This window comes from Ostrea edulis, chromosome 2 (genome assembly GCF_947568905.1).
Source record: "Ostrea edulis chromosome 2, xbOstEdul1.1, whole genome shotgun sequence".
Classification (NCBI taxonomy): Eukaryota; Metazoa; Mollusca; class Bivalvia; order Ostreida; family Ostreidae; genus Ostrea; species Ostrea edulis.
Window position 1 is genome coordinate 51,093,996 of NC_079165.1, and position 24,610 is coordinate 51,118,605.

General features: G+C 35.3%; 1 protein-coding gene across 1 annotated transcript in view; it reads right to left on the minus strand.

Annotated features, from left to right (window-relative positions):
- LOC125679960 (tyrosine-protein kinase transmembrane receptor Ror-like) overlaps positions 1-8,881 on the minus strand; it is a gene marked incomplete at its 5' end in the record, with an annotated part of 32,466 nt that extends 23,585 nt beyond the window's left edge. The window contains 3 exons of the mRNA XM_048919412.2: positions 7,680-7,798; positions 7,957-8,121; positions 8,497-8,881. Of these exons, the coding sequence (XP_048775369.2) occupies positions 7,680-7,798; positions 7,957-8,121; positions 8,497-8,881 (669 nt within the window). The remainder of the gene's footprint in view (positions 1-7,679; positions 7,799-7,956; positions 8,122-8,496) is intronic.
- Positions 8,882-24,610: the final 15,729 nt, after the last annotated feature.

Here is a 24,610-nt window from a genome sequence, read left to right on the forward strand (position 1 = left end):
ATAAACGGTCAACGATTGAGTCTTGAAACTTTCAGGGATGATAGCTGGTGACTTGTAGCTTTGTAATAAGGTTTATCATTGCGATCCGTCACTTCCGGTCGTCATCGGAAGTGAACAAAAGAAACGTCAAATTTCAAACGGATGCTTTTGAAACAAAACTTGCATAGATGAATTAGGTCTCTTTTGGCGTTTCAGAAAATGTTAAACTTACCGGAATTTTAACCAGCAACTTCCGGTTTTTAGAGAAAAACTTCGAAAAAGTTGGTTTTTCTTTGACCTTGTATATCTCGCTTATCTATCAACTGTTTCATAAAATATTTACAGATGTTATTGACATTATCTATATCTAGGATATCCTTTAACACTTTTGCAAAGTTCACTTCCTTTCGTTCGTTAGGGCCAAATTTCCGTTTTTCAAATGACATTTTGTCCGGGCGTTTACTCATAAACGGTCAAAGATTGAGTCTTAAAACTTTCAAGGATGATAGATGGTGACTTGTAGTTTTGTAATGACATTTATCATTGTGGTCCGTCAATTCCGGCCGTCACTGGAAGTGAAAAAAAACCCCGTCAAATATGAAATTTACGCTTTTGAAACAAAATGTGCATGGAATAATTAAGTGTCTTCTGGAGTTTCAGAAAATATTACACTTATCGGAAGTTTAAACTTCCGGGTTTTAGAGAAACTTCGAAAAATTGTTCTTTCTTTGCTATCCTATCTCTCGCTTACAAATCAAGTGTTTGATATGATTTTCGCAAATATAATTGATATTACCCACCTTCAGAATATAGTGATTTTTTTTTTTTTCAAAATTCACATCCGTTCGTTAAATATCTAAGATTTCCGAGGTTTTTTTCAGTCATACCATTTCCACCGGAAGTTGTTCGAAACCGGAAGTTTTCCGAAAATTCCAATGCGGTAAATGTGGAATTTTTAGTCGTTTTATGGACGCCATAGATACTCAAAGTGAATAAAACAAAACCGAAATTGTTTGTAATTGATACATCACGTCTTACATGTACATGTTTATCACTATTTAAAAAAAAAGAAGAAATACCTGTTTATTCCTTTCATGTATACTTGTTCTTCACTAATTGAATGTTCCCAGTCAAGATCCTATCTCGTCAGAAAGTGGACGGAAGACCTATTCGTTGCTCGCAACGAGATCATTTCTAGCTATTATTATTATTATTATATTATTACAATTATTCATAAAGTAATTTGTAAACGGTGGAAACATTACTACATATACAATATGTAAAACAAGCCCGTGGTCTGAATTTAATGGGTTAGGGAATTTCATGATCTTATATGAAAAAATGCATTGATTTTGATATTGTTTTTTACTAATAGAATTAAATACTTGCGAGATACAAATATTCAGAACACTGCATAGATAGCCCAGGTGGGAGATCAAACCCTTTGGACCTCATCCCTCATTTTGAAATTCAATAATGATGATATGCAGGTTTGACACAATTTATCAAAAATCATAATAGCATTGTGTAACCTCTTTAAATATACGATTTTTGCAGTACTGAAAGTTGTAGTGAAAAACATTGAAAACCAGCAAGTCTTTTGTGTGTTACAAGCAAACGCGTTGAAGTGGTAATTTTTTTCTATCGTATGAAACGTTTTGAGCGCTGGTAAAGACACGCACACTTTTCCGATTGAAACCACAGGTAGCACGTGAGTTTTGCTGATAAGGAAGATGTTCGAAAAGAGTATAAATAAACACAATGAAAATAAGCCTAGTTTTTACCTAAATATATTTATATGTATAAACATTTCCATGCAGAATTGTCAAGTAACGTTGAGATATCCGGTGTTACGGTAAAACCCTGTGATATTGCTTTCTGAAATGCCTTTCAATGCACGCGTTATTTCAAGTTTTACACACAGCAACATGTGCCGAAGAGGAAGAACAAAATGATCTGCCCATTAAAAAAGAAAACTGTAATATTATATTTTATATTTTGCGTATATCTGACATTTGAGGTGTTTCTGAAAGAATATCGAATTTCATGTAAAATACTTAGAAATAGGAGCCAGCGATGAGTTAGTATCCGCCTATTGCATTGGCCTGTAAACAAGCGTTTGACAAAAAATAAGTATTACAAAAATTCAAATTTTCAATATACAAATTAAGTCAGGTAGTGATGAGCAAAACTAAGTATTTTTATTCATTTAACTGTTATAATAAAAACAGAAGAAATTTGCCAAGTTGATTTTCAATCCACTTTTACATAAACATATTCTCCTTTGCATAGTCCCTTTCATATTCTTAATAAAAATACGTTTGTAAAAGTATTCATTTATGTACAAAATGAGGATGAAACTAAGTGGATTTTAAATCAATTTAGAAACAGCACATTAATATTGGAATTTCAATCCAATGTTTTCCAATCATCCGCAATGAGTTACATTTAGTACCCAGTTTCGCCGTCTTCAATTGAGTATGTTACAAGAAATCATCAATACATCACCATCGGGTAGATAAAGCGGGGCAAGATAGACACTGTAACACGACAAATTCTTTGAAGTGTGAATGTCACTAGTCGTTCATAATGTTCAATACGAGCATTCACCGGGCGGTACTCGCGGGATGGAGAAGAGCTCGGGAAGAACTCATGTTAATTTGCTTGCTAGGGATTTTTTTAACATGCAAAGAACTGTTTCATATTTAACATCCCTTACTTACTGTTTAGACCAAAATGAGTAGGGGGTGAGCGAAACGATACGCTTACCTACACATTAAAGGGGACTTGAGACCCCCACCCCTGCATTACTGGAATTACACCAGTGAGATATATGTGTACATAATTCCTCGTTGCCTTAAATGTTCATAAAATTTCACGTGGTCTTTGGTGATATAAGGGGTGTATCCGAGTATAGTTTACCTATACCGGGGTAGTTCTGTGAAAATGGGCGTGTCATTGCTTAACATCAAACGTCCAATAGAAAGCTCGTAACATTCCGTACAAACGAAAATTTTGACCACTATATGTACGTCATATAAACTGATAAAAAATTTACTAATTAGAATAAGCGAAAGTATCATCGCCTCCGCGAAAGCGAAGAAACAGAAAAAGACTGGTTTACTGAAATTGTTTTAACTATGATAATTCTCTTTCACCATCTCTCTCTCTCTCTCTACGAAGAACACATCCTGTTTCTTTCTCCATGCACACATCTTCTCGAGGATCACACACACACACACACAACACACACACAACAACACACACACACACCACAACAACCCACACACACACCAACAACCCACACACACACCAACAACCCACACACACACCAACAACCCACACACACACCAACAACAACAACAACAACACACCAACAACAACAACAACACACAACACACACAACACACACACACACACACACACACACACACACACACACACACACACAATCTTTCTCCTTTTTAAATCGTCTTTTGATGACGATTTCAGACATATGGGTCATGGAGAGACGTCATATCTGGCTAAAGTTGTGCCTATTTGGCAATTCAATGAACAAAATCTGTTTTTTAGAATAACGAACATTTATCATTAATTTACATACTACTCTATTAGCTAACAAAATCTAAAAAGCAGATGGCTAAAAAGAGAATTGTAATACCATCCATTTATTTTTAAGGTGGCTCACTACATCCTGAAATAGTTTCTCAAATCAATACGAATTGATTTAATCATAAAAGATATGATGATATATAATATGTATACATGTATGACAAAAGGCAGAAAATGCAAATTCGGGTAAAAACATGATTTTCAAAACAATTTTTTTAAAAACATATATGAACAAAAGACTCGAGATCTGCGGTTCTTCAGCCCAATGCTTTAAAGGGACTGGTTCACGATTTTTGATAAAAATATTTTTCATTTTTGATGTTAAACATTAGAAATATAACTCATTTAATGTTGACAGCCAAAATTTTGACCTTCTGAATGCATGAATGAAAGCAATATTTTAGCCTTAAATATGTGTTATGTAAACAAAGACTCGAGTCTTTTTATGTAAACAAACAAACAAGTGAAATATTGATTTTGTAATATAATGCATCTTAATTTTACATAGTCACAAATTTTAACTTTTAGATAACACTTTTCACCCCAAAAATGCTTGAAAAATGAAAGATATAATAATACTTAGATCGATATCCATTTCTTTTGAAAATTCCGTAAACAATAACATATCGCAATCTTTGTTTACAAAACAAATAATAAACTCTCTAAAATGAGCTTCTGTGATGATGTATAACCTTAATTTTCATGTGAAATCTTTCAAACACATTAGACAGTAGATTTTGATCATTAAAAGTGAAAAACAAAATTTTGGGTAAATCGTGAATCAGTCCCTTTAACCACTGAGCTACGATGATATACAAATTGATCGATACAAATTATTTTACAAAACATTTAAATCGCGATCTTGTGACATGGTGTCATAAAGAGGAAAAGCTTTAGTGTAGTGAGCTACCTTAAGGGATTTAATTTTTTTATGGTTTTTTTTTTATGGTTTAAGCATCGGGATCGGGATGTATCAGTTTCATGTTTGTTCCATATCGGATCCATGTTCATCTTCATATTCGATTCATGTTCAGAAACATCTCTAATTGTAAGAACCGGCCGAAGCTGAAAGTAAATTTCCAGACATGAATTATAAAGGACTGCTCCGAGATTCAGTGAAGGCGTCAGTCCAAATATTCAGTCTAGCCGAATCTCAGCCGAGATTAGGGCAAACCGAGTACGATCCCATTTGTTAAAACATTGTTGTGACGTCAGTCCTTTGTCTTGACAGTACTTTATTTTTCATACTGTACTGAACATAGTCCAGTATTATTAAGAGCAGGCCAATATTATGAGAAATACTGGACTGACAGTAAAAACCAGGAACAAAGACCACTCTTCGTTGTGCGAGAAAACATATTTATCAAATACAATATTCAAAGCGTGAAATATTCCAGTAAATTATACGAAATGAGTGTTTCGTGTATAATCCGATTTTACTGTATATGAAATCGTTTAGTACCACAGTTATAAATCCATGTCACATTCATTTAAACATATGCACATTAAAATCGCAAATTCACTGTTACATCCCCGGTAGTGATGTTTATTTCTTTTCTCGATCCAAAGGAAACACTTTCTTTGAGCTTCACTTTCTTCGGCTCCGGCAGGGACACTGTGGACGGTTTCTGAATCAAATCACTTTACACTCTGTAATTGTTCCTCGGAGGTGCGTTTGTAGTTGCGAATCGCTGATGACCTGTCACCAGTTTTGCCCGCTATAAGTTGCTCGTCAACACCCGCAGCATATAGGCGTGTGACGGCAGTAGCCCGAAAAGAGTGATTTGTAAAAAAAAAAAAAAAAAAAAAAAAAAAAATAAAAAAAAAAAACCCCCATCAAATCCTGCCTCTCTACACATTTTGACCACAATATGTTGCAGTTGATGTACCCCGACTGGGACGTCGTCGTACCATACATTCCCCTTAGGAGCGATTTTTGGTCTGAGATATAATGCATTGCATTTTCCACTGTTGGGGCTACAAATGATTAAAAAGAAATTTGTATACAACAAAAATGAAACAAACAAAATAAACAATGTGAAAAAAAAATGTTAATATATTTAGGAGACTTAGTAGAAATAATGAATAATCTTACCGCAAACTCATGTACTTTTCAATCATCTGAATCCATTTCTTCAAGGCACTCGGACTAAATGCTAAATAGGGCTTCGGCTTCTGTTCTTATACCAGTTATAGGCCTACGTGTCAGTACCGTATTATTAGGGTTCCCAGAAAGGAACGTGGGGAATCAGTGTTTTGTTTTATCTAAAAGATTCTTTCCGAACACCTTTACGTACCCTCATTCACCCAAAAAAGACATCCTGTTTTGTTGAGTACAGTCTTCAGACAATAAAAGCGTTCGAATCGCTTTCCATGAAGAACAAAACCCTGTTTTGAGGAGTATCGTATTATGACAATTGAAATGATGAGCTAACAGTTTTTTTGTGAATTAAAGACAAGAGTTGACCTTTAAAGTTTATGAATTCCTAATATAATAAATATTAAAAACAAATCAGAAACGAAAGGTGTAAATATATTTGTCTATACCAATGTATATTTGTAGTGGGTTTTTTTTGGGGGGGGGGGGGGCGTTTAAATGCATTTGTTTTTAGATAGAACAATGTTTTAAGTAAGATACAAGACTCCGATGGTCTATTGTGTCAGATACGGGACTGATCACTCGCCGCTACCCGGCTCGTACCAGTCCCGTATCTGACATAATAGACCATCTTCGTCTTGTATCCATTACTTAATAGACCGCTCAGGTCTCGCACGTTAAAATACATAATTTAAGTTGTGCAATGCACAGGCACCTGAAGTGTGGATAGCCGGTATACATGTAGATGGCATGCATGTTGTGTCTTAGCATATGCAAGTACTATTCATGTCCCACCATTTACCCTTAAAAAGTACTTTGACAGATTATATGTTGCAGGATTTATTGTAGATCTTCAACAGAATCAATTTTAAAAGTTATACTTGTAACTTTGATTAAACATTAAAACTTCAAAATTTAATCAACATTTATCCAATGTCAAACTTCAACATTTAATCAATGTTGAATTCAAACATCGATTAAACGTTGAACTTCAACGTTGATCAAACGTTGAAGTTCAAAGTTGATTCAAATTTCAAAATCAACGTTGTTTTAACGTTGAAGATAAACGTTTAATCAACGTTTATTCAACGTTTAGTGCCTGCTGGGATGGGCCTAGTCAAAACTATCATAAATGTAACTAACACTGAACACCAACATAAATTTTTGCTGATCATATTGTAAATTTCTTATTTATTTATTATTGATCATACTGTAAATTTATTGCAGCTTCTCGGGTTGTTTGTCGTCTTGCCGAAAAGGCCCGAGAATGTGTAATTGGTTATATACCTAAGCATCTATGATATTGCCTCGTTATGGGCGCTTTATTCTGGAGATTTCCATAAGGCTGATTCAATGCTAAAATTACGAATTGAAGAAAGGAACAGGCATATTTTATTTATTTAACAATTATCAAAACTTATTTCCTCTACAAAATCAAAATCAAGCATCGATAAACAACGGATTTACTTCATATCGTATTATCTGTAGCTGTAATAAAAAAAAATGGCTTAGATCCGCCAAAGTGTGTCCAAACACTTTACTCTCGTTTTTGCTATTTTCGGGTATTTTATTGAAAACTAATAAGAATATGAGCATCTGCCTCAGGGTGGTAACACAGGGTGGCAACATAACAAATCAAGACTAGGATAATACATTTAGGATAAAAATGGCATCATCCAAAATAGAAAATATGTAGGCGACATTGTCTATTAGTCATTTCTTAGTATTATCCTGTTTACCGTTAAGTAAGATATTTCAAAGCCAACAAAAAGGTAAATTACTTTATTGGCAACGCGGAGAGAAACTGTGATAATCAATATTTTTGGTATTAACGAACGTGTTTATTCAAAATGGGTACCTTCATTGTGGATTAATACAAGGACTTCAACCAAACCCATTATGTCTTGAATTAACGTAATTATACACACTGGACAAAGTCAGTTGTAAGGAATCTGACGTGAATAGGAAATCACACTTGTAGAAAACATACTTTTTGAAGTTTGAAATCATGTTCGTTCTTTCGCATCACCGGATCATTTCTGCGAAGAAGTTCAGCAAGATCCCCATGAATCATGTATTCGAATATCATGTGCGGTGAATCGCCAACATCTGTAATGTAACAATACGTAGTCAACATTTTCTCGGGTATTTTGTGGGTTGGAAATAGTGATGTTATTATATTTCATGATTTGCTCACTACTAGTGCCGTTTCACCTGTGTTTGCCCATAAGATTTAGGTGGGGTTTTTCCATAGTTAAAAATTATACCCTTTGTAATAATTCCGAGAAGACTCAAAATATTATCGTGATGAAAGTTGCTCATGATTTCAACTTCTCTTTCAAAGTCTTCTTTGACTTCGTTTGACATTCCTTCTTTCAAAATTTTTACTGCCACATCATTTGCACTAGGGGGATCTGAGGTGTAATATAAACCTACAAGTAAAGACAAATTACATGCACAAGCACCTGCATTTGAATGAGCATCTGATGTGTACTTTTTGGTGAACATTGCCCGTATCATACCAGTGCGATTCAGTAATTGCCAAAACTAAAAATATTCATGAACGCACACTATTTCAATTTTTTTCTACTTTCATTCTTATATTTGAACATGAGCCCCATCTGATTGAATTATGTAAAACAACTACCGGTATGTCATGAATGGATCCGCTTTGCAGTGGAATTCAATTGTCGATTTTAATCAACCGGTATATTTAAAAGTACCATATTAAAAGAATTAGACCTACATGTATATCTGATCTTTGCATGGAATATACATATAGTCATGATGACTTTAAAAATCCTTACCCTTATAAACATGACCAAAGGCCCCTTCTCCTACCGTCTCTAAAATCTTCACTTTTTCGAATGGGATCTCTGTTATTGACATCTTTTTGTCTTCTGCTTTCTCTTGTGAAGTCATGAAATATGTCGGATTTTTGTTCACAAAGTTCATTCTATCTAACAACTGTATGTCCTCATTATTTCGGATGATGACGTCTCTCCTCTTTCTTTTGGGACACGTGTGTGATCTTCGCGCGAAAACGAGAATGAGTACCATAATTAGGGTAATGATAAACGACAAGGGAATGAAAATTTGAAGAAGGGTCTGTGTGTCTGGAACTTCTTGTTTTGTAGACCACACAGGGTTCTGCGTCTGGAAAGACAAAAGGATAATGTCCATATTCATGAAATAAATTCATATCTCGACAGATGCATATGTGTTTACAATATTTGTGAAACAAAAGCAAGCACTGTCCGTTAGATCAGAATTAGTGCATGTTTGTAAAGTATATTCGCTTGCCCAAGTGATCAATGGTCTGGACATTGATTGTCAAAAACATTTTATAATACAAAAATTAAAGAATATACATGTATACAAAAATATAATGGTCATGATCTGCCTGTGTACCGAGTCCAGATGAAGCTCATTCATCCCTGGAAGACGATTTGCATTGACAGTCTACATTCTTTTCCCCGCAATACAACTAGTGATACGATTGTTATATACATGTAACTGGGGTGTATGCTTGGAGAACTATGTGACTTGTATCATACAGTGACAAAATAACAAACGAATGGCACTTTGATATGGCAATGTGTAAACTTATCATAATGATATATAAAACGTTGTAATATTCAATCTTTTCCACTGGTATTCTATAAATGTCCCTATGTATTGTATATTTCACAATTTATCTTGTAAAATCGGTCCTTTTCCATTGTAATTAAGTTCCCCAAACAAAGTTTGGGAACATATTGTTTATACTCTGTTTCTTATCATTAAAGTCCTCCGTCTTCAGCGGAAGACCTTATAGTGATTGCATTGTTTCTAGTTAAGGTCTTCCTTCTTCAGCGAAAGACCTCTTAGTGATTGTATTGTTTCTTTTTATCATTAAGGTCTTCCGTCTTCAGCGGAAGACCTTATAGTGATTGTATTGTTAAGGTTTTCCGTTTCAGACGGAAGACCTTATAGTGATTGTACTGTTTATTATTATTAAGGTTTTACGTTTCAGACGGAAGACCTTACAGTGATTGTACTGTTTTTATTAAGGTCTTCCGTCTCAACGGGAGATCTTATAGTGATTGTATTGTTTCTTTTTAAGGTCTTCCGTCTCAACGGGAGACCTTATATTGATTGTATTGTTTCTTTTTATTATTATTATTATTAAGAGGCTGTCTACGATAAAACCATGCAAAACCAAAAAATTATTATGTAAGGTGTTATCAAATTTTCAAAGCTTTTTATGATATTTCAAAAGTATTTTACAAGTTAAATCATATTTTGTGGCAAAATCGATGAGAACCCCCCGAACTAACACCTAATGGGTCGTTCTATTTTTAGCACAATATACACATCAATGTCATGCATAAATGGGGTAATTTCAGCTAGTCATTAAAATATCAAAAGCAGAATAATAACATATAATTTCAGTTCCTCATAGTCTTTTCGAACGGTATCTTTGAATTAGTGAACATAACTTTTAAGTTTATTATCCAGATTTAAGTCGTATAGTGTTTTAAGTAGTAAGATCATGTAATTCTCAAATTAAATGCTATTTTTAGTGAGTTATAAAACCCAAAGAAACGCTTAGAATAAATAGTTTCATGGTTTAAAACACAGAATTATGCATAAATTATCACTAGTAAACAGGAATTCGGTTGCAAATAAAAAGAAAGTCATTTATTTTGGGGATAAAATTCGGTAATTTTATCAGAAAATTATCTCCCTTTGTGGAACTCTCATGTGAAGAAGGTAAGAAAGAATGATTCACAACAACATGTGGGTGGAAAGTGGTGGAAGATAAATAGCCTTGGTGAAAATTTCAAGGAAAGAGGGAGTTTATTTACATCAGGATTGCAAGAAGTATACTTCATCACACTTGAGGATTCTCAAATGTCCATAAGAAATTGTGTAAATTCCAGAATCATTGTTAATTGTTAACCGAACTGGTGTGCATCAGCATAGACTTAACATTCATCTGCATGCCTATGCCAGTCATGGACAAGGACTTTGAATAAAGAACAACATGTTGTTACCCATTACATGACAAATCTGACTCGGATGTCTCGGGTACTCCAAAGCGGATAGATCTGTCATATTGTTCAAGCTGACAACATGTTCCATTGCATTGGTTCTGGTAAGTTTAATATTTTTTGATCTTCCTGCACTAGCAGATATTGAAATATGTACTTATGCATAAATACGTATGGATGTAATTGTTGAAATTTTACTCCTATTTGAAATTTTTAAGACATCAATTTGCTCGGTGCACAATTTTCTTGATTAAAATACTGTTACAATATATTTAGGATATATAATGAAATATAGGTGTTTGGTGTTTGCAGACAAGACAATGCATTGAGAAGCACAAAAGTTGTGTCCAGATTAAGACAGATGTAAAGAAAGAGTTGAAAGGTATGATATAAAAAAGTGTCTGAATAAAATCTAATATGAGTTTAAGTGACACGTAATATACCTTCTAACAACATGACTAACATATAAGTTGATAGAATTATGAATGGAACCTGAATTAAGTCAAACAAATAAAGTACAAATTCAGGTCCAGCCCGCCAGGATTTTGTTGGAGAATGTAACAGCAATTTATATTTAGTTTTTAAACATTTTTAACTGTTAAAGAAAATTATAAAAGAACTGATTGAAGACCGCAGGGTTGGCAAAAAAGTGGTCAATATCAGTATTAACCAGGCAGGTGGTCAATACTGGTTAAAACTGGTCAATACTGGTTAATTGAAATTTGTTTGGTGATTATAGTATGTGTTATTGGTCATTATAGTCTGTGTTATTGGTCAATCTAAATGTTTAAGTGGCCATTATGGTAAATACTGTTATTCATCACATACATTATCAGTTTATACATGTAATATACTTATAAGTCATCATACTAAATAAATAATGTACAAATGACTCTGTTGAATTGGTGAAGATGTAACAGTTTCTGTTCAACTTCCCTAATTTAACAAGAACTACCTACTGTTTCAAATCTTCACTTTAACTGTTACTTAAATATTTGAGGGGGTGGATTGGTGATGTTTTCTTAACGATAACATGCACACTGGTCATCACTGGTGCCAGAGTATGCTAATTAACACCTGTGTGTCAACCCTGCTTCCTGTGCTCAGGTATAATGTCCAGTTACTTGTTATTCTTACATGAGATACATCAAGGTACATGTATAAACAGGTCAGTCTCCACTTGTCAAGCTTTGCTATCTGTGACCCTCTAGTAGAGTACTGAAGATATTTTGGTCTGACTGTTTCAGCAAAGGAAATGTATTAAACTTATGATATATTATTATTTTTGTTTTCCCCTTGATTTCTCAGAGATGACAGGATGGATTTTCTTGAACTTTTCAGGGGTGATAGAGAATGAGAATACCCCGAGACGTTTTTTTTCTTTCATTTTTTCAAAATTCACTTCCGGTCGTCAGATGTGTCAAATTTTCCGTTTTTTAAAAAGAGATCTTGTCCGCAGAAGATCTCGGAAACGGTTAAAGATTAAGGCACCAAACTTTCAGGAATGATAGATCATGACAAGTAGGTTTGTCGAATATGGATAACTCCGTCAGCCGTCACTTATGGTCGTCACCGGAAGTGATCAAAGAAATCGAAAATTTCAGATTTTTTTCCTTTGACGCAAAACCTACATGACTTTATTGTTTCATTCTTGTAGTTTTGAAATATGTTGATCCTACCGGAATCAAAAACGGCAACTTCCGGTTTTAAGAGAAAAACTGGAAGAATTGAGTTTTTGAGTTTGCCTTAAATCTTGCTTGTATATTACAAATGATTTTCTTTTATGTTATTGACATTGCAAATGTCTAGAATAATGTAAAATATTTTGGTGAAATTTACTTCCGGTCGCGAGATTTCCAGTCTTCAAAATGAGAATTTGTTCAAGCTAATACTCTGGAAATGTGAACGACTGAAGTCTCAAGTTTTCAAGACTGATAGTCAGTCATCAGTGTGTTGGCATCATGTGAGAATCATACGTAGCCGTCACTTCCGGTCGTGACTGGAAGGGATATAAAAATGTAGTTTTTAAAAGCTTTTTTTTTCTTTTGACAGATATTGGGGCTAAAATGGATGATGATTAGGTCTTGTTCATGTAAAATATGTCCACTGGAAGTGCCGACCGAAAAACCGGAAGTTGTCTCAAACATGGGTATTTTTGTCGAAGGTTAAGAGTATGATTACCTGAGAATTATTAAGGTGTAGAATGAAATATTTATTCGATTGGAGCTCTTCAATCTCGACAGGAAGTAGTATAACGGAAGACCTTCTCATTACTAGTTATGAGTTTCTAGTTATTATTATTATGTCTCCTAACACAAAGTGTCGGAGACATTGTTTTTGCTCCTTTTCTTATCATGTCTCCGAACACAAAGTGTCGGAGCCATATTGTTTTTGCTCCGTTTCTTATTATTAAGGTCTTCCGTTTCAGACGGAAGCCCTTATAGTGATTGTACTGTTTATAATTATTATGTCTCCGAACACAAAGTGTCGGAGACATATTGTTTTTGCTCCGTTTCTTATTATTCTTATTAGGGTCTTCCGTCTTCAGCGGAATTAGGGTCTTCCGTCTTCAGCGGAAGAACCTTCTATTATTCTATTGTTGATTTTTCACTTTTCTTTTTATTATTTTTATTCTTTTTTTGTCCTAAACGATTTTGTGCAGAGCCTTTCTCAGAGATGGCACGATCGATTTGCTTCAAATTTTCTGGGGTGATGCGTTTTCACCTGAAGTTTATATATCCATTTTAATTTTTGAAAATTCAATTGCGATTGTAAGTTTCGTCCAATTTTCTGTTTTTAAAATGACATTTTGTCCAGACGTTTTTTCATAAACGGTTAAAGATTGAGTCTTGAAACTTTCAGGGATGATAGATGGTGACCTGTAGCTCTGTAATATGGTTTATCAATGCGATCTGTCACTTCCGGTCGTCACCGGAAGTGAAGAAAAGAAACATAGAATTTCAAAATTATGTTTTTGAAACAAATCTTGCAAAGATTAATAAAGACTCTTTAGGCGTTTCAGAATATGTTAGACTTACCGGAAGTTTAACCAGCAACTTCCGGTTTTTAGAGAAAAACTTCGAAAAATTGGTTTTTGTTTGTCTTCGTATATCTCGCTTATTGATCAAGTTTTTAATACGATATTAACATACTTACTATGTCTCCGAACACAAAGTGTTGGAGACATATTGTTTTTGCTCCGTTTTTTATTATGTCTCCGAACACAAAGTGTCGGAGACATATTGTTTTTGCTCCGTTTCTTATTCTTCTTATTATTATTTTCTTCTTATTTTTCCTCTTCTTTAGTGAGAAATTTGTCCACGCGATTTTATGAACATCCTTCGACTGATCCACTTCAAACTTTCTGAGCTGATAGGGGGTCATTAGAAGGGGTGCAATCAACTTTTCAAATTTTCAAAATGGCCGCCGTTTCAAAATGGCGGCCAAAAAACGTCAAAAACTCAAGTCCATCGGATTTCAACCAAATTCAGTTTCTAGGGTTTTTTGAGAATCCTGAGTGCATATCTGGCATCAAAAAGCATTTCTGACATGGGGAGGTGTTCGGAGACATTTGTGTTGGCATCCCATAGCTCGTTATTCTTATTATTATGTCTCCGAACACAAAGTGTTGGAGACATATTGTTTTTGTTCCGTTTCTTATTATTATGTCTCCGAACACAAAGTGTCGGAGACATATTGTTTTTGCTCCGTTTCTTATTATTCTTATTATGTCTCCGAACACAAAGTGTCGGAGACATATTGTTTTTGCTCCGTTTCTTATTATTATTATTTTCTTCTTCTTATTCTTATTATTCCTCTTCTTTAGTGAGAAATTTGTCCGACCGATTTTGTGAAAGTGCTTCGACAGATCCACTTCAAACTTTGTGAGCTGATAGGGGGTCACTAGGAGTGGTGCATTCAACTTTTCAAATTTTCAAAATGGCCGTCGTTTCAAGATGGCAGCCAAAAAACGTCAAAAACTCAAGGTTGTCGGATTTCAACCAAATTCAATTTCTAGGGTACTTTAGTGACCCCGAGTCCATTTCCACCATCAAATTTTTTTTTTCAGCCGCCATTTTCAAAATGGCCGCCATATACCGAAATATTTCAAAAAGCTGAAATCTTTACAACATTAGGGTTCTGGGGTAAATGGAGGGTCCACAATTCATTAATAGCATCAGTATTTCCTTCCAATCTATTTTCAAATGTTTCAAAATGGCCGCCATTGAAGAAAATGGCGGCCAAATTACAAGTCCGTCGGATTTCAACCAAATTTAGTTTCTAGGGTTTTTAGAGGATCCTGAGTGCATATCCGTTATCAAAAACCATTTCTGACATGGGGAGGTGTTCGGAGACATTTGTGTTGGCATCCCAACACAGTTATAGCTCGTTATTCTTAATCTTTTCTCCTTATTTTTCCTCTTCTTTAGTGAGAAATTTGTCCGACCGATTTTGTGAAAGTGCTTCGACAGATCCACTTCAAACTTTGTGAGCTGATAGGGGGTCACTAGGAGGGGTTCATTCAACTTTTCAAATTTTCAAAATGGCTGCCGTTTCAAGATGGCGGCCAAAAAACGTTAAAAAACTCAAGGATGTCGGATTTCAATCAAATTCGATTTCTAGGGTAATTTAGTGACCCCAAGTCCATTTTCACCATGAAATTTTTTTTGAGCCGCCATTTTCAAAATGGCCGCCATATACCGAAATAATTCAAAGTGTTGAAATCTCTACAACATTTGGGTTCTGAGGTAAATGTTGGGTCCACAATTCATTTCTAGCATCAGTATTTCCTTCCAATCAATTTTCAAATGTTTCAAAATGGCCGCCATTGAAGAAAATGGCGGCCAACAATCAAGTCCGTCGGATTTCAACAAAATTCAGTTTTTAGGTTTTTTTGAGAATCCTGAATGCATATCTGGCATCAAAAAGCACTTCTGACATGGAGAGGTGTTCGGAGACATTTGTGTTGGCATCCCAACACAGTTATAGCTCGTTTTCTTCTTCTTCTTCTTCTTCTTATTATTATTATTATGTCTCCGAACACAAAGTGTCGGAGACATATTGTTTTTGCTCCGTTTCTTATTATTCTTATTATTCTTTTCTTCTTATTTTTCCTCTTCTTTAGTCAGAAATTTGTTCGACCGATTTTGTGAAAGTGCTTAAACAGATCCACTGCAAAGTTTTTGAGCTGATAGGGGGTCACTAAGAGGGGTGCATTCAACTTTTCAAATTTTCAAAATGGCCGCCTATTCAAGATGGCGGCCAAAAGTCAAGTCCGTCGGATTTCAACCAAATTCAGTTTTTAGGGTTTTTTGAGAATCCTGAGTGCATATCTGAAATCAAAAAGCATTTCTGACATGGGGAGGTGTTCGGAGACATTTGTGTTGGCATCCCAACACAGTTATAGTTCGTTATTCTTATTATTTTCTTCTTATTTTTCCTCTTCTTTAGTGAGAAATTTGTCCGCACGATTTTATGAACATGCTTCGACTGATCCACTTCAAACTTTGTGAGGTGATAGATGGTCATTAGGAGGGGTGCACTCAACTTTTCAAATTTTCAAAATGGCCGCCGTTTCAAGATGGCGGCTAAAAAACGTCAAAAAGTCAAGGTTGTCGGATTTCAACCAAATTCTATTTCTAGGGTAATTTGGTGACCCCGAGTCCATTTCCACCATCAATTTTTTTTTTGAGCCGCCATTTTCAAAATGGCCACCATATACCGAAATTTTTGAAAGTGGCGGCCAAAATTCAAGTCCGTCGTATTTCAACCTAATTTACTCTCTAGGTTTGATGGAGGATTCAAGTCCGTCCGATTTCAACCAAATTTAGTTTCTAGGGTTCTTTGAGGATCCTGAGTGCATATCTGGCATCAAAAACCATTTCCGACATGGGGAGGTGTTCGGAGACATTTGTGTTGGCATCCCAACACAGTTATAGCTCGTTATTATTCCTCTTCTTTCCTGAGAAATTTGTCCGCTCGATTGTATGAAAGTGGTTCGACAGATCCACTTCAAACTTTGTGAACTGATAGGGAGTCATGAAAAGGGGTGCAATCAACTTTTCAAATTTTCAAAATGGCCGCCGTTTCAAGATGGCGGCCAAAAAACGTCAAAAACTCAAAGTTGTCAGATTTCAACCAAATTTTATTTCTAGAATAATATTCTGACCCCGAGTGCATTTCAAGCATCAAATTTTTTTTTGAGCCGCCATTTTCAAAATGGCCGCTATATACCGAAATTTTCGAAAGTGTTAAAATCTCTACAACATTAGGGTTCTGGGGTCAATTGAGGATCAACAGTTCATTTCTAGCATCAGTATTTCCTTCCAATCAATTTTCAAATGTTTCAAAATGGCCGCCATTGAAGAAAATGGCGGCCAAAATTCAAGTCCGTCGGATTTCAACCTAATTTACTCTCTACGTTTGATGGAGGATTCTGAGTCCATTTCTGGCATCAAAAACCATTTCTGGCATGGGGACATTTGTGTTGGCATCCCAACACAGTTATAGCTCGTTATTCTTATTTTCTTCTTATTTTTTCTCTTCTTTAGTGAGAAATTTGTCCGTGCGATTTTGTGAAAGTACTTCGACTGATCCACTTCAAACTTTGTGAGCTGATACGGGGTCACTAAGAGGGGTGCAATCAACTTTTCAAATTTTCAAAATGGCCGCCGTTTCAAGATGGCGGCCAAAAAACGTCAAAAACTCAAGGTTGTCGGATTTTAACGAAATTCTATTGTTTGGGTAATTTCGTGACCCTTAGTTAATTTCCAACATCAACAATTTTTTTTGAGCCGCCATTTTCAAAAAATAGCCGCCATATACGGAAATTTTTGAAAGTGTTAAAATCTCTACAACATTAGGGTTCTGAGGTCAAATGAGGGTCCACAATTCATTTCTAGCATCAGTATCTCCTTCCAATCAATTTTCAAATGTTTCAAAATGGCCGCCATTGAAGAAAATGGCGGCCAAAAATCAAGTCCGTACGATTTTAGCCAAATTTCGTTTCTAGGGTTCTTTGAGGATCCTGAGTGCATATCTGGCATCAAAAACCATTTCCGACCTGGAGAGGTGTTCGGAGACATTTGTGTTGGCATCCCAACACAGTTATAGCTCGTTCTTATTATTATTTTCTTCTTAATTTTCCTCTTTTTTAGTGAGAAATTTCTCCACGCGATTATATGAAAGTGCTTTGACCGATTCACTTCAAACTTTGTGAGCTGATTTAGGGTCATTAGGAGGGGTGCAATCAACTTTTCGAAATTTTCAAAATGGCAGCCGTTTCAAAATGGCGGCTAAAACAACTCAAAAACTGAAGGTTGTCGGATTTCAACCAAATTCTTTTTTTAGGGTAATTAGGTGACCCCGAGTCCATTTCCACCATTAAATTTTTTTTTGAGCCGCCATTTTCAAAATGGCTGCCATATACCGAAATATTTGAAAGGGTTAAAATCTCTACAATATTTGGGTTCTGGGGTAAATGGAGGGTCCACAATTCACTTCTAGCATAAGTATTTCCTTCCAATCAATTTTCTAATGTTTCAAAATGGCCGTCATTGAAGAAAATGGCGGCGAAAAATCAGATCCGTAGGATTTCAACTAAATTTAGTTTATAGGGTTTTCTGAGGATCCTGAGTGCATATCTGGCATCAAAAACCATTTCTGACATGGGGAGGTGTTCGGAGACATTTGTGTTGGCATCCCAACACAGTTATAGCTCGTTATTATTATTTTCTTCTTATTTTTCCTCTTCTTTAGTGAGAAATATGTCCGCACGATTTTATGAACATGGTTCGACTAATCCACTTCAAACTTTGTGAGCTGATAGGGGGTCATTAGGAGGGGTGCATTCAAGTTTTCAAATTATCAAAATGGCCGCCATTTCAAAATGCCGCCCAAAAAACGTCAAAAAATCAAGGTTGTCGGATTTCAACCATATTATATTTTTAGGGTAATTTGATAAGCCCGAGTCCATTTCCACCATCAAAAGTTTTTTTTGAGCCGCCATTTTCAAAATGGCAGCCGTATACCGAAATTTTTGAAAGTGTTAAAATCTCTACATCGGATTTCAACCAAATTCAATTTCTTGGGTAATTTGGTGACCCTGATTTCATTCCTACCTTAAAGAAAAAAATAATTTGAGCCGCCATTTTCAAAATAGCCGCCATATACCAAAGTATTTGAAAATGTTAAAATCTCTACAAAATTTGGTTTCTGGGGTAATTGGAGGGTCCACAGTTCACTTCTAACATCAGTATTCCCTTCCAATGTATTTTCAAATGTTTCAAAATGGCCGCCATTGAAGAAAATGGCGGGCAAAAATCAGGTCCGTCGGATTTCGACCAAATTTAGTTTCTAGGGTTTTTTGAGGATCCTGGGTGCATATCTGGCATCAAAAACCATTTCTGACATGGGGAGGTGTTCGGAGACATTTGTGTTGGCAACCCAACACAGTTATAGCTCGTTTTTATTATTATTATTTTCTTCTTATTCTTATTTTTCCCCTTCTTTAGTGAGAAATTTGTCCGCGCGATTATATGAACGTGCTTCGACTGTTCCACTTCAAACTTTGTGAACTGATAGGGGGTCACTAGGAGGGGTGCAATCAAGTTTTCGAAATTTTCAAAATGGCCGCCGTTTCAAGATGGCGGCCAAAAAACTTTAAAAACTCAAGGTTGTCGGATTTTAACCAATTTCAATTTCTAGAGTAATTTAGTGACCCCGAATCCATTTCCACCATCAATTTTTTTTTTTGAGCCGCCATTTTCAAAATGGCCGCCATATACCGAAATATTTCAAAGTGTTGAAATATTTACAACCTTTGGGTTCTGGGGTCAATGGAGGGTCCACAACTCATTTCTAGCATGAGTATTTCCTTCCAATCAATTTTCAAATGTTTCAAAATGGCTGCCATTGAAGAAAATGGCGGCCAAAAATCAAGTCCGTCGGATTTCAACCAAATTTAGTTTCTATGGTTTTTTGAGGATCCCGAGTGCATATCTGGCATCAAATACCATTTCTGACATGGGGAGGTGTTCGGAGACATTTGTGTTGGCATCCCAACACACTTATAGCTCGTTATTATTATTACTATTTTCTTCTTATTTTTCCTCTTCTTTAGTGAGAAATTTGTTCGCGCGATTATATGTGTCGGAGATATATTGTTTTTGCTCTGTTTCTTATCATTCTTATTATTATTAGGGTCTTCTGTCTTCAGCGGAAGACCCTTCTATTATTCTATTGTTGATTTTTCACTTTTCTTATTATTATGTCTCCGAACACAAAGTGTCGAAGACATATTGTTTTTGCTCCGTTTCTTATTATTCTTATTTTCTTCTTCTTCTTCTTCTTATTATTATTCCTCTTCTTTCCTGAGAAATTTGTCCGCTCGATTGTATGAAAGTGCTTCGACAGATCCACTTCAAACTTTGTGAACTGATAGGGGGTCATTAGGAGGGGTGCAATCAACTTTTCAAATTTTCAAAATGGCCGCCGTTTCAAGATGGCGGCAAAAAAACGTCAAAAACTCAAAGTTGTCAGATTTCAACCAAATTTTTTTTCTAGGGTAATATGGTCACCCTGAGTCCATTTCCACCATCAATTTTTTTTTTGAGCCGCCATTTTAAAAATGGCCGCCATAAACCGAAATATTCGAAAGTGTTAAAATCTCTACAACATTAGGGTTCTGGGGTCAATTGAGCGTCAACAGTTCATTTCTAGCATCAGTATTTCCTTCCAATCAATTTTCAAATGTTTCAAAATGGCCGCCATTGAAGAAAATGGCGGCCAAAATTCAAGTCCGTCGTATTTCAACCTAATTTACTCTCTAGGTTTGATGGAGGATTCTGAGTCCATTTCTGGCATCAAAAACCATTTCTGGCTTGGGAAGGTGTTCGGAGACATTTGTGTTGGCATCCCAATACAGTTATAGCTCGTTATTATTATTTTCTTCTTATTCTTATTATTCCTCTTCTTTAGTGAGAAATTTGTCCGACCGATTTTGTGAAAGTGCGTCGACAGATCCACTTCAAACTTTGTGAGGTGATAGGGGGTCACCAGGAAGGTTGCATTCAACTTTTCAAATTTTCAAAATGGCCGTCGTTTCAAGATGGCGGCCAAAAAACGCCAAATACTCAAGGTTGTCGGATTTCAACCAAATTCAATTTCTAGGGTAATTTAGTGACCCCGAGTCCATTTCCACCATCAAATTTTTTTTTTGAGCCGCCCTTTTCAAAATGGCCGCATTATACCGAAATACTTGAAAGTGTTAAAATCTCTACAACATTTTGGTTCTCGGGTAGATGGAGGGTCCACTATTCATTTCTAGCATCAGTATTTCCTTCCAATCTATTTTCAAATGTTTCAAAATGGCCGCCATTGAAGAAAATGGCGGCCAAAAATCAAGTCCGTCGGATTTCAACCAAATTTAGTTTCTAGAGTTCTTTGAGGATCCCGAGTGCATATCTGGCATCAAGAACCATTTCTGACATGGGGAGGTGTTCGGAGACATTTGTGTTGGCATCCCAACACAGTTATAGCTCGTTATTATTATTATTAAGGTCTTCCGTTACCAATGGAAGACCTTCTAGTGATTGTACTCTTTTTTAAGGTCTTCCGTCTTATGTTTCTTTTCCTCTATTATTATTATTAAGGTCTTCCGTCTCAACGGAAGACCTTATAGTGATTCTTATGTTTCTTTTCCTCTATTATTAAGGTCTTCCGTTACGAACGGAAGACCTTCTAGTGATTCTACTGTTTTTTAAGGTCTTCCGTTACCAACGGAAGACCTTCTAGTGATTCTACTGTTTTTTCTTCTTCTTATTATTTTTTTTCCCTTTCGTCTCCGAGACCGTTGCATGAATTTTCATGAAACTTTCACAGATTATATAGAACGATGGTACCTCGAGGCTTTTTTTTATTTTTTCAAAATTCACTTCCGTTCGTGAGATACGTACGATTTTCCGGTTTTTCAAAGTAACTTTGTCCGGGGGTAAACTTGAAAACCACTAAAGATAATCAAATGAAACTTTCAGGGATGATAGATCTATTTTCTCTATGGTGCATGCACATATTATTTTTTGTCACCGGAAGTACTTAAATGAATCATCAATTTCAAACTTTTTTCTTTTAAATTGAAACTTATATCGGTTTAGGAGGTCTCGTTCTAATTCTCAAAAAATGTTGATCCCACCGAAAGTTGAATCTCCAACTTCCCCTTATATCAAAGAAAGACTATTCATTCTTTCATTTTTCAGTGCCATCAATCTCGGTCATGAAACAAGTTAATGAGTTGAGTTTTACATATATTATAGTCACTATAAATGTCTAGAGTAACGTCAAACATTTTTGTAAAATTTACTTCCGGTCGTTAGATATGGTGTTGACGAATTTCCCTGATATCTCCGCAACGAGGATAGATATACACCTGAAACTTTCAGGGTTTATAGATTGGCGATAGTCCATCTTAAAACTATTTTGTATATAAGTGTATGTCACATCTGGTTTCAACAGGAAGTGGTTGAAAATTTTACTTTATTCAATTTTTTTTCAACACGATTTCTGAAAGACGTCTAAATGGATTTTCTTGTCAATTATGGAGATGATTGAGAATTGCAGTACCCTTAGACACGATCTTTCATTTTTACCAAATCTACTTCCGTTCGTAAGATATGTCCGATTTCCAATTTTCAAAAAAAATCATCTTATCCGGGGGTAATCTCAAAAACGACTAAAGAGGAACAAATGAAATTTTTAGGTATTATAGATGTCTCGATTGCATAGTGCATGCACATTAAGTTGTTTTTTGTTATCACTTCCGGTCGTAACCGGAAGTGATTGAAAGAATCACTAATTTCAAACTTTTTCTTTTAAATTGAAACCTCCACTAGTTTATTAAGTCTCTTTCAGAGTATTCATAGAATGTTGACCCCGTCGGTAGTCAAAACGCCTACTTCCGGTTTCTCGATAAAATACTCTTATACCTTTCGTATTTGTGTCCCCATAAATCTCGTTTATATTTCAAGTGTTTGACATGATTTTCAAATATCTTCAGAACAGTATCAACATCTAGAGTTAAGACAATTTTATTTTTCAAAATTCACTTTCGGTTGGTAGTAAGGCACTATTTTTTTTTTTTACTCTGCTTCTTTTTCTTGAGAACTCTTTCAAATAGAGACGTGAAACTTTCAGGGAATATAGACAATAAAGAGTCGGTGTGGTTTATGGGAAAACACATCTGAATATTACTTCTGGTCGTCACCGGAAGTTACGATAAATGGGTGACAACTTCATTAACACACCTCTCATGTCTTGAAAAGGCATTCTCTGATATATTTGAATGATTCTCGTAAGAACAGAAAGCTGTGTAACGGAAGTGTTCAAACGGAAGACCTACTCATTACTAGTAATGAGTATCTAGTTAAGGTCTTCCGTTTCCAACGGAAGACCTTCTAGTGATTCTACTGTTTATTATTAAGGTCTTCCGTTCTTCACGGAAGACCTTATAGTGATTCTACTGTTTCTTATTATTATTATTATTTTTTTTTGACCAAATTTATCTCGAAAACTATACAGTGGTTTTCAATGAAACTTTCAGGACAAATGCATTATCTTATGAAAGTTGTTAATCAGAAAAAAAAATTGGAAAATTCCATTTTGGTTCCAAGTTATGGACAATTTCCTGATTTTCAAATGAAACTTTGTCCGCGGGTGATCTACAGGAAGGGCTAAAGATATGAACTGGAGACTTATTAGAGATGATAGAACATAACTTATAGATTTGCGTGAGCACTATTTTGTACGTCGTCATCACTTCCGGTCGCTACCGGAAGGGAATTTAAAAAATTGATTTTTTCAACTTATTTGTTTTTTAATGTTTTTCTTTGATAAAGGTAAGATAAATAGAGACTCTTTATAGAATGCTGAATATGATATTTGTTTTTAAATTGATCAAACCAGCAACTTCCGGTTTTTAGAGAAAAACTTCGAAAAAATGGTCTTTTTTTGTCTTCGTATATCTCGTTTATTGATCAAACTTTTAATACGATATTTACAGATTTTAATGACATTATCCATCTTAAAAGAACCCTGTAACACAATTTCAAAATTCACTTCCGGTCACAGGTTACGGCCGAATTTCCGTTTTTCAAATGATATTTTGTCCGGGCGTTTTCTCATAAACGGTTAAAGATTGAGTCTTCAAACTTTCAGGGATGATAGATGGTGACTTGTAGCTCTGTAATAATATTTATCATTATTATCCGTCACCGGAAGTGAATAAAAGAAACGTCAAATTTCAAAATTATGCTTTTGAAATAAAACTTGCACAGATTAATTAGGTCTCTTTCGGTGTTTCAAAAAATGTTACACTTACCGGAAGTTTAACCAACAACTTCCGGTTTTTAGAGAAAAACTTCGAAAAATTGATATTTCTTTGTCTTCGTATATCTCGCCTATCTATCAACTTTTTACGTGCATGGAATAATTAAGTCTCTTTCGGAGTTTCAGAACATGTTAGACTTACATCCTATCTCGTCAGAAATTGGACGGAAGACCTATTCGTTGCTCGCAACAAGATCATTTCTAGTTATTATTATTTATTATTGTTCTTTTTCTTACCGATTTTGTGCACGCGATTTCTCAAAAACGGTTGGATAGATTTTCATGAAACTTTCAGGAAAGATGTAAAATAGGATTGTCTAGAAGGGTCTTTTTTTGGTTTTGCTAAAATCACTTCCGGTCGCAAGTTACGGCCGAATTTCTGTTTTTCAAATGACATTTTGTCCGGGCGTTTTTTCATAAACGGTTAAAGATTGAGTCTTCCAACTTTTAGGGATGATAGATGGTGACTTGTAGCTGTGTAATAAGGTTTATCATTGCCATCCGT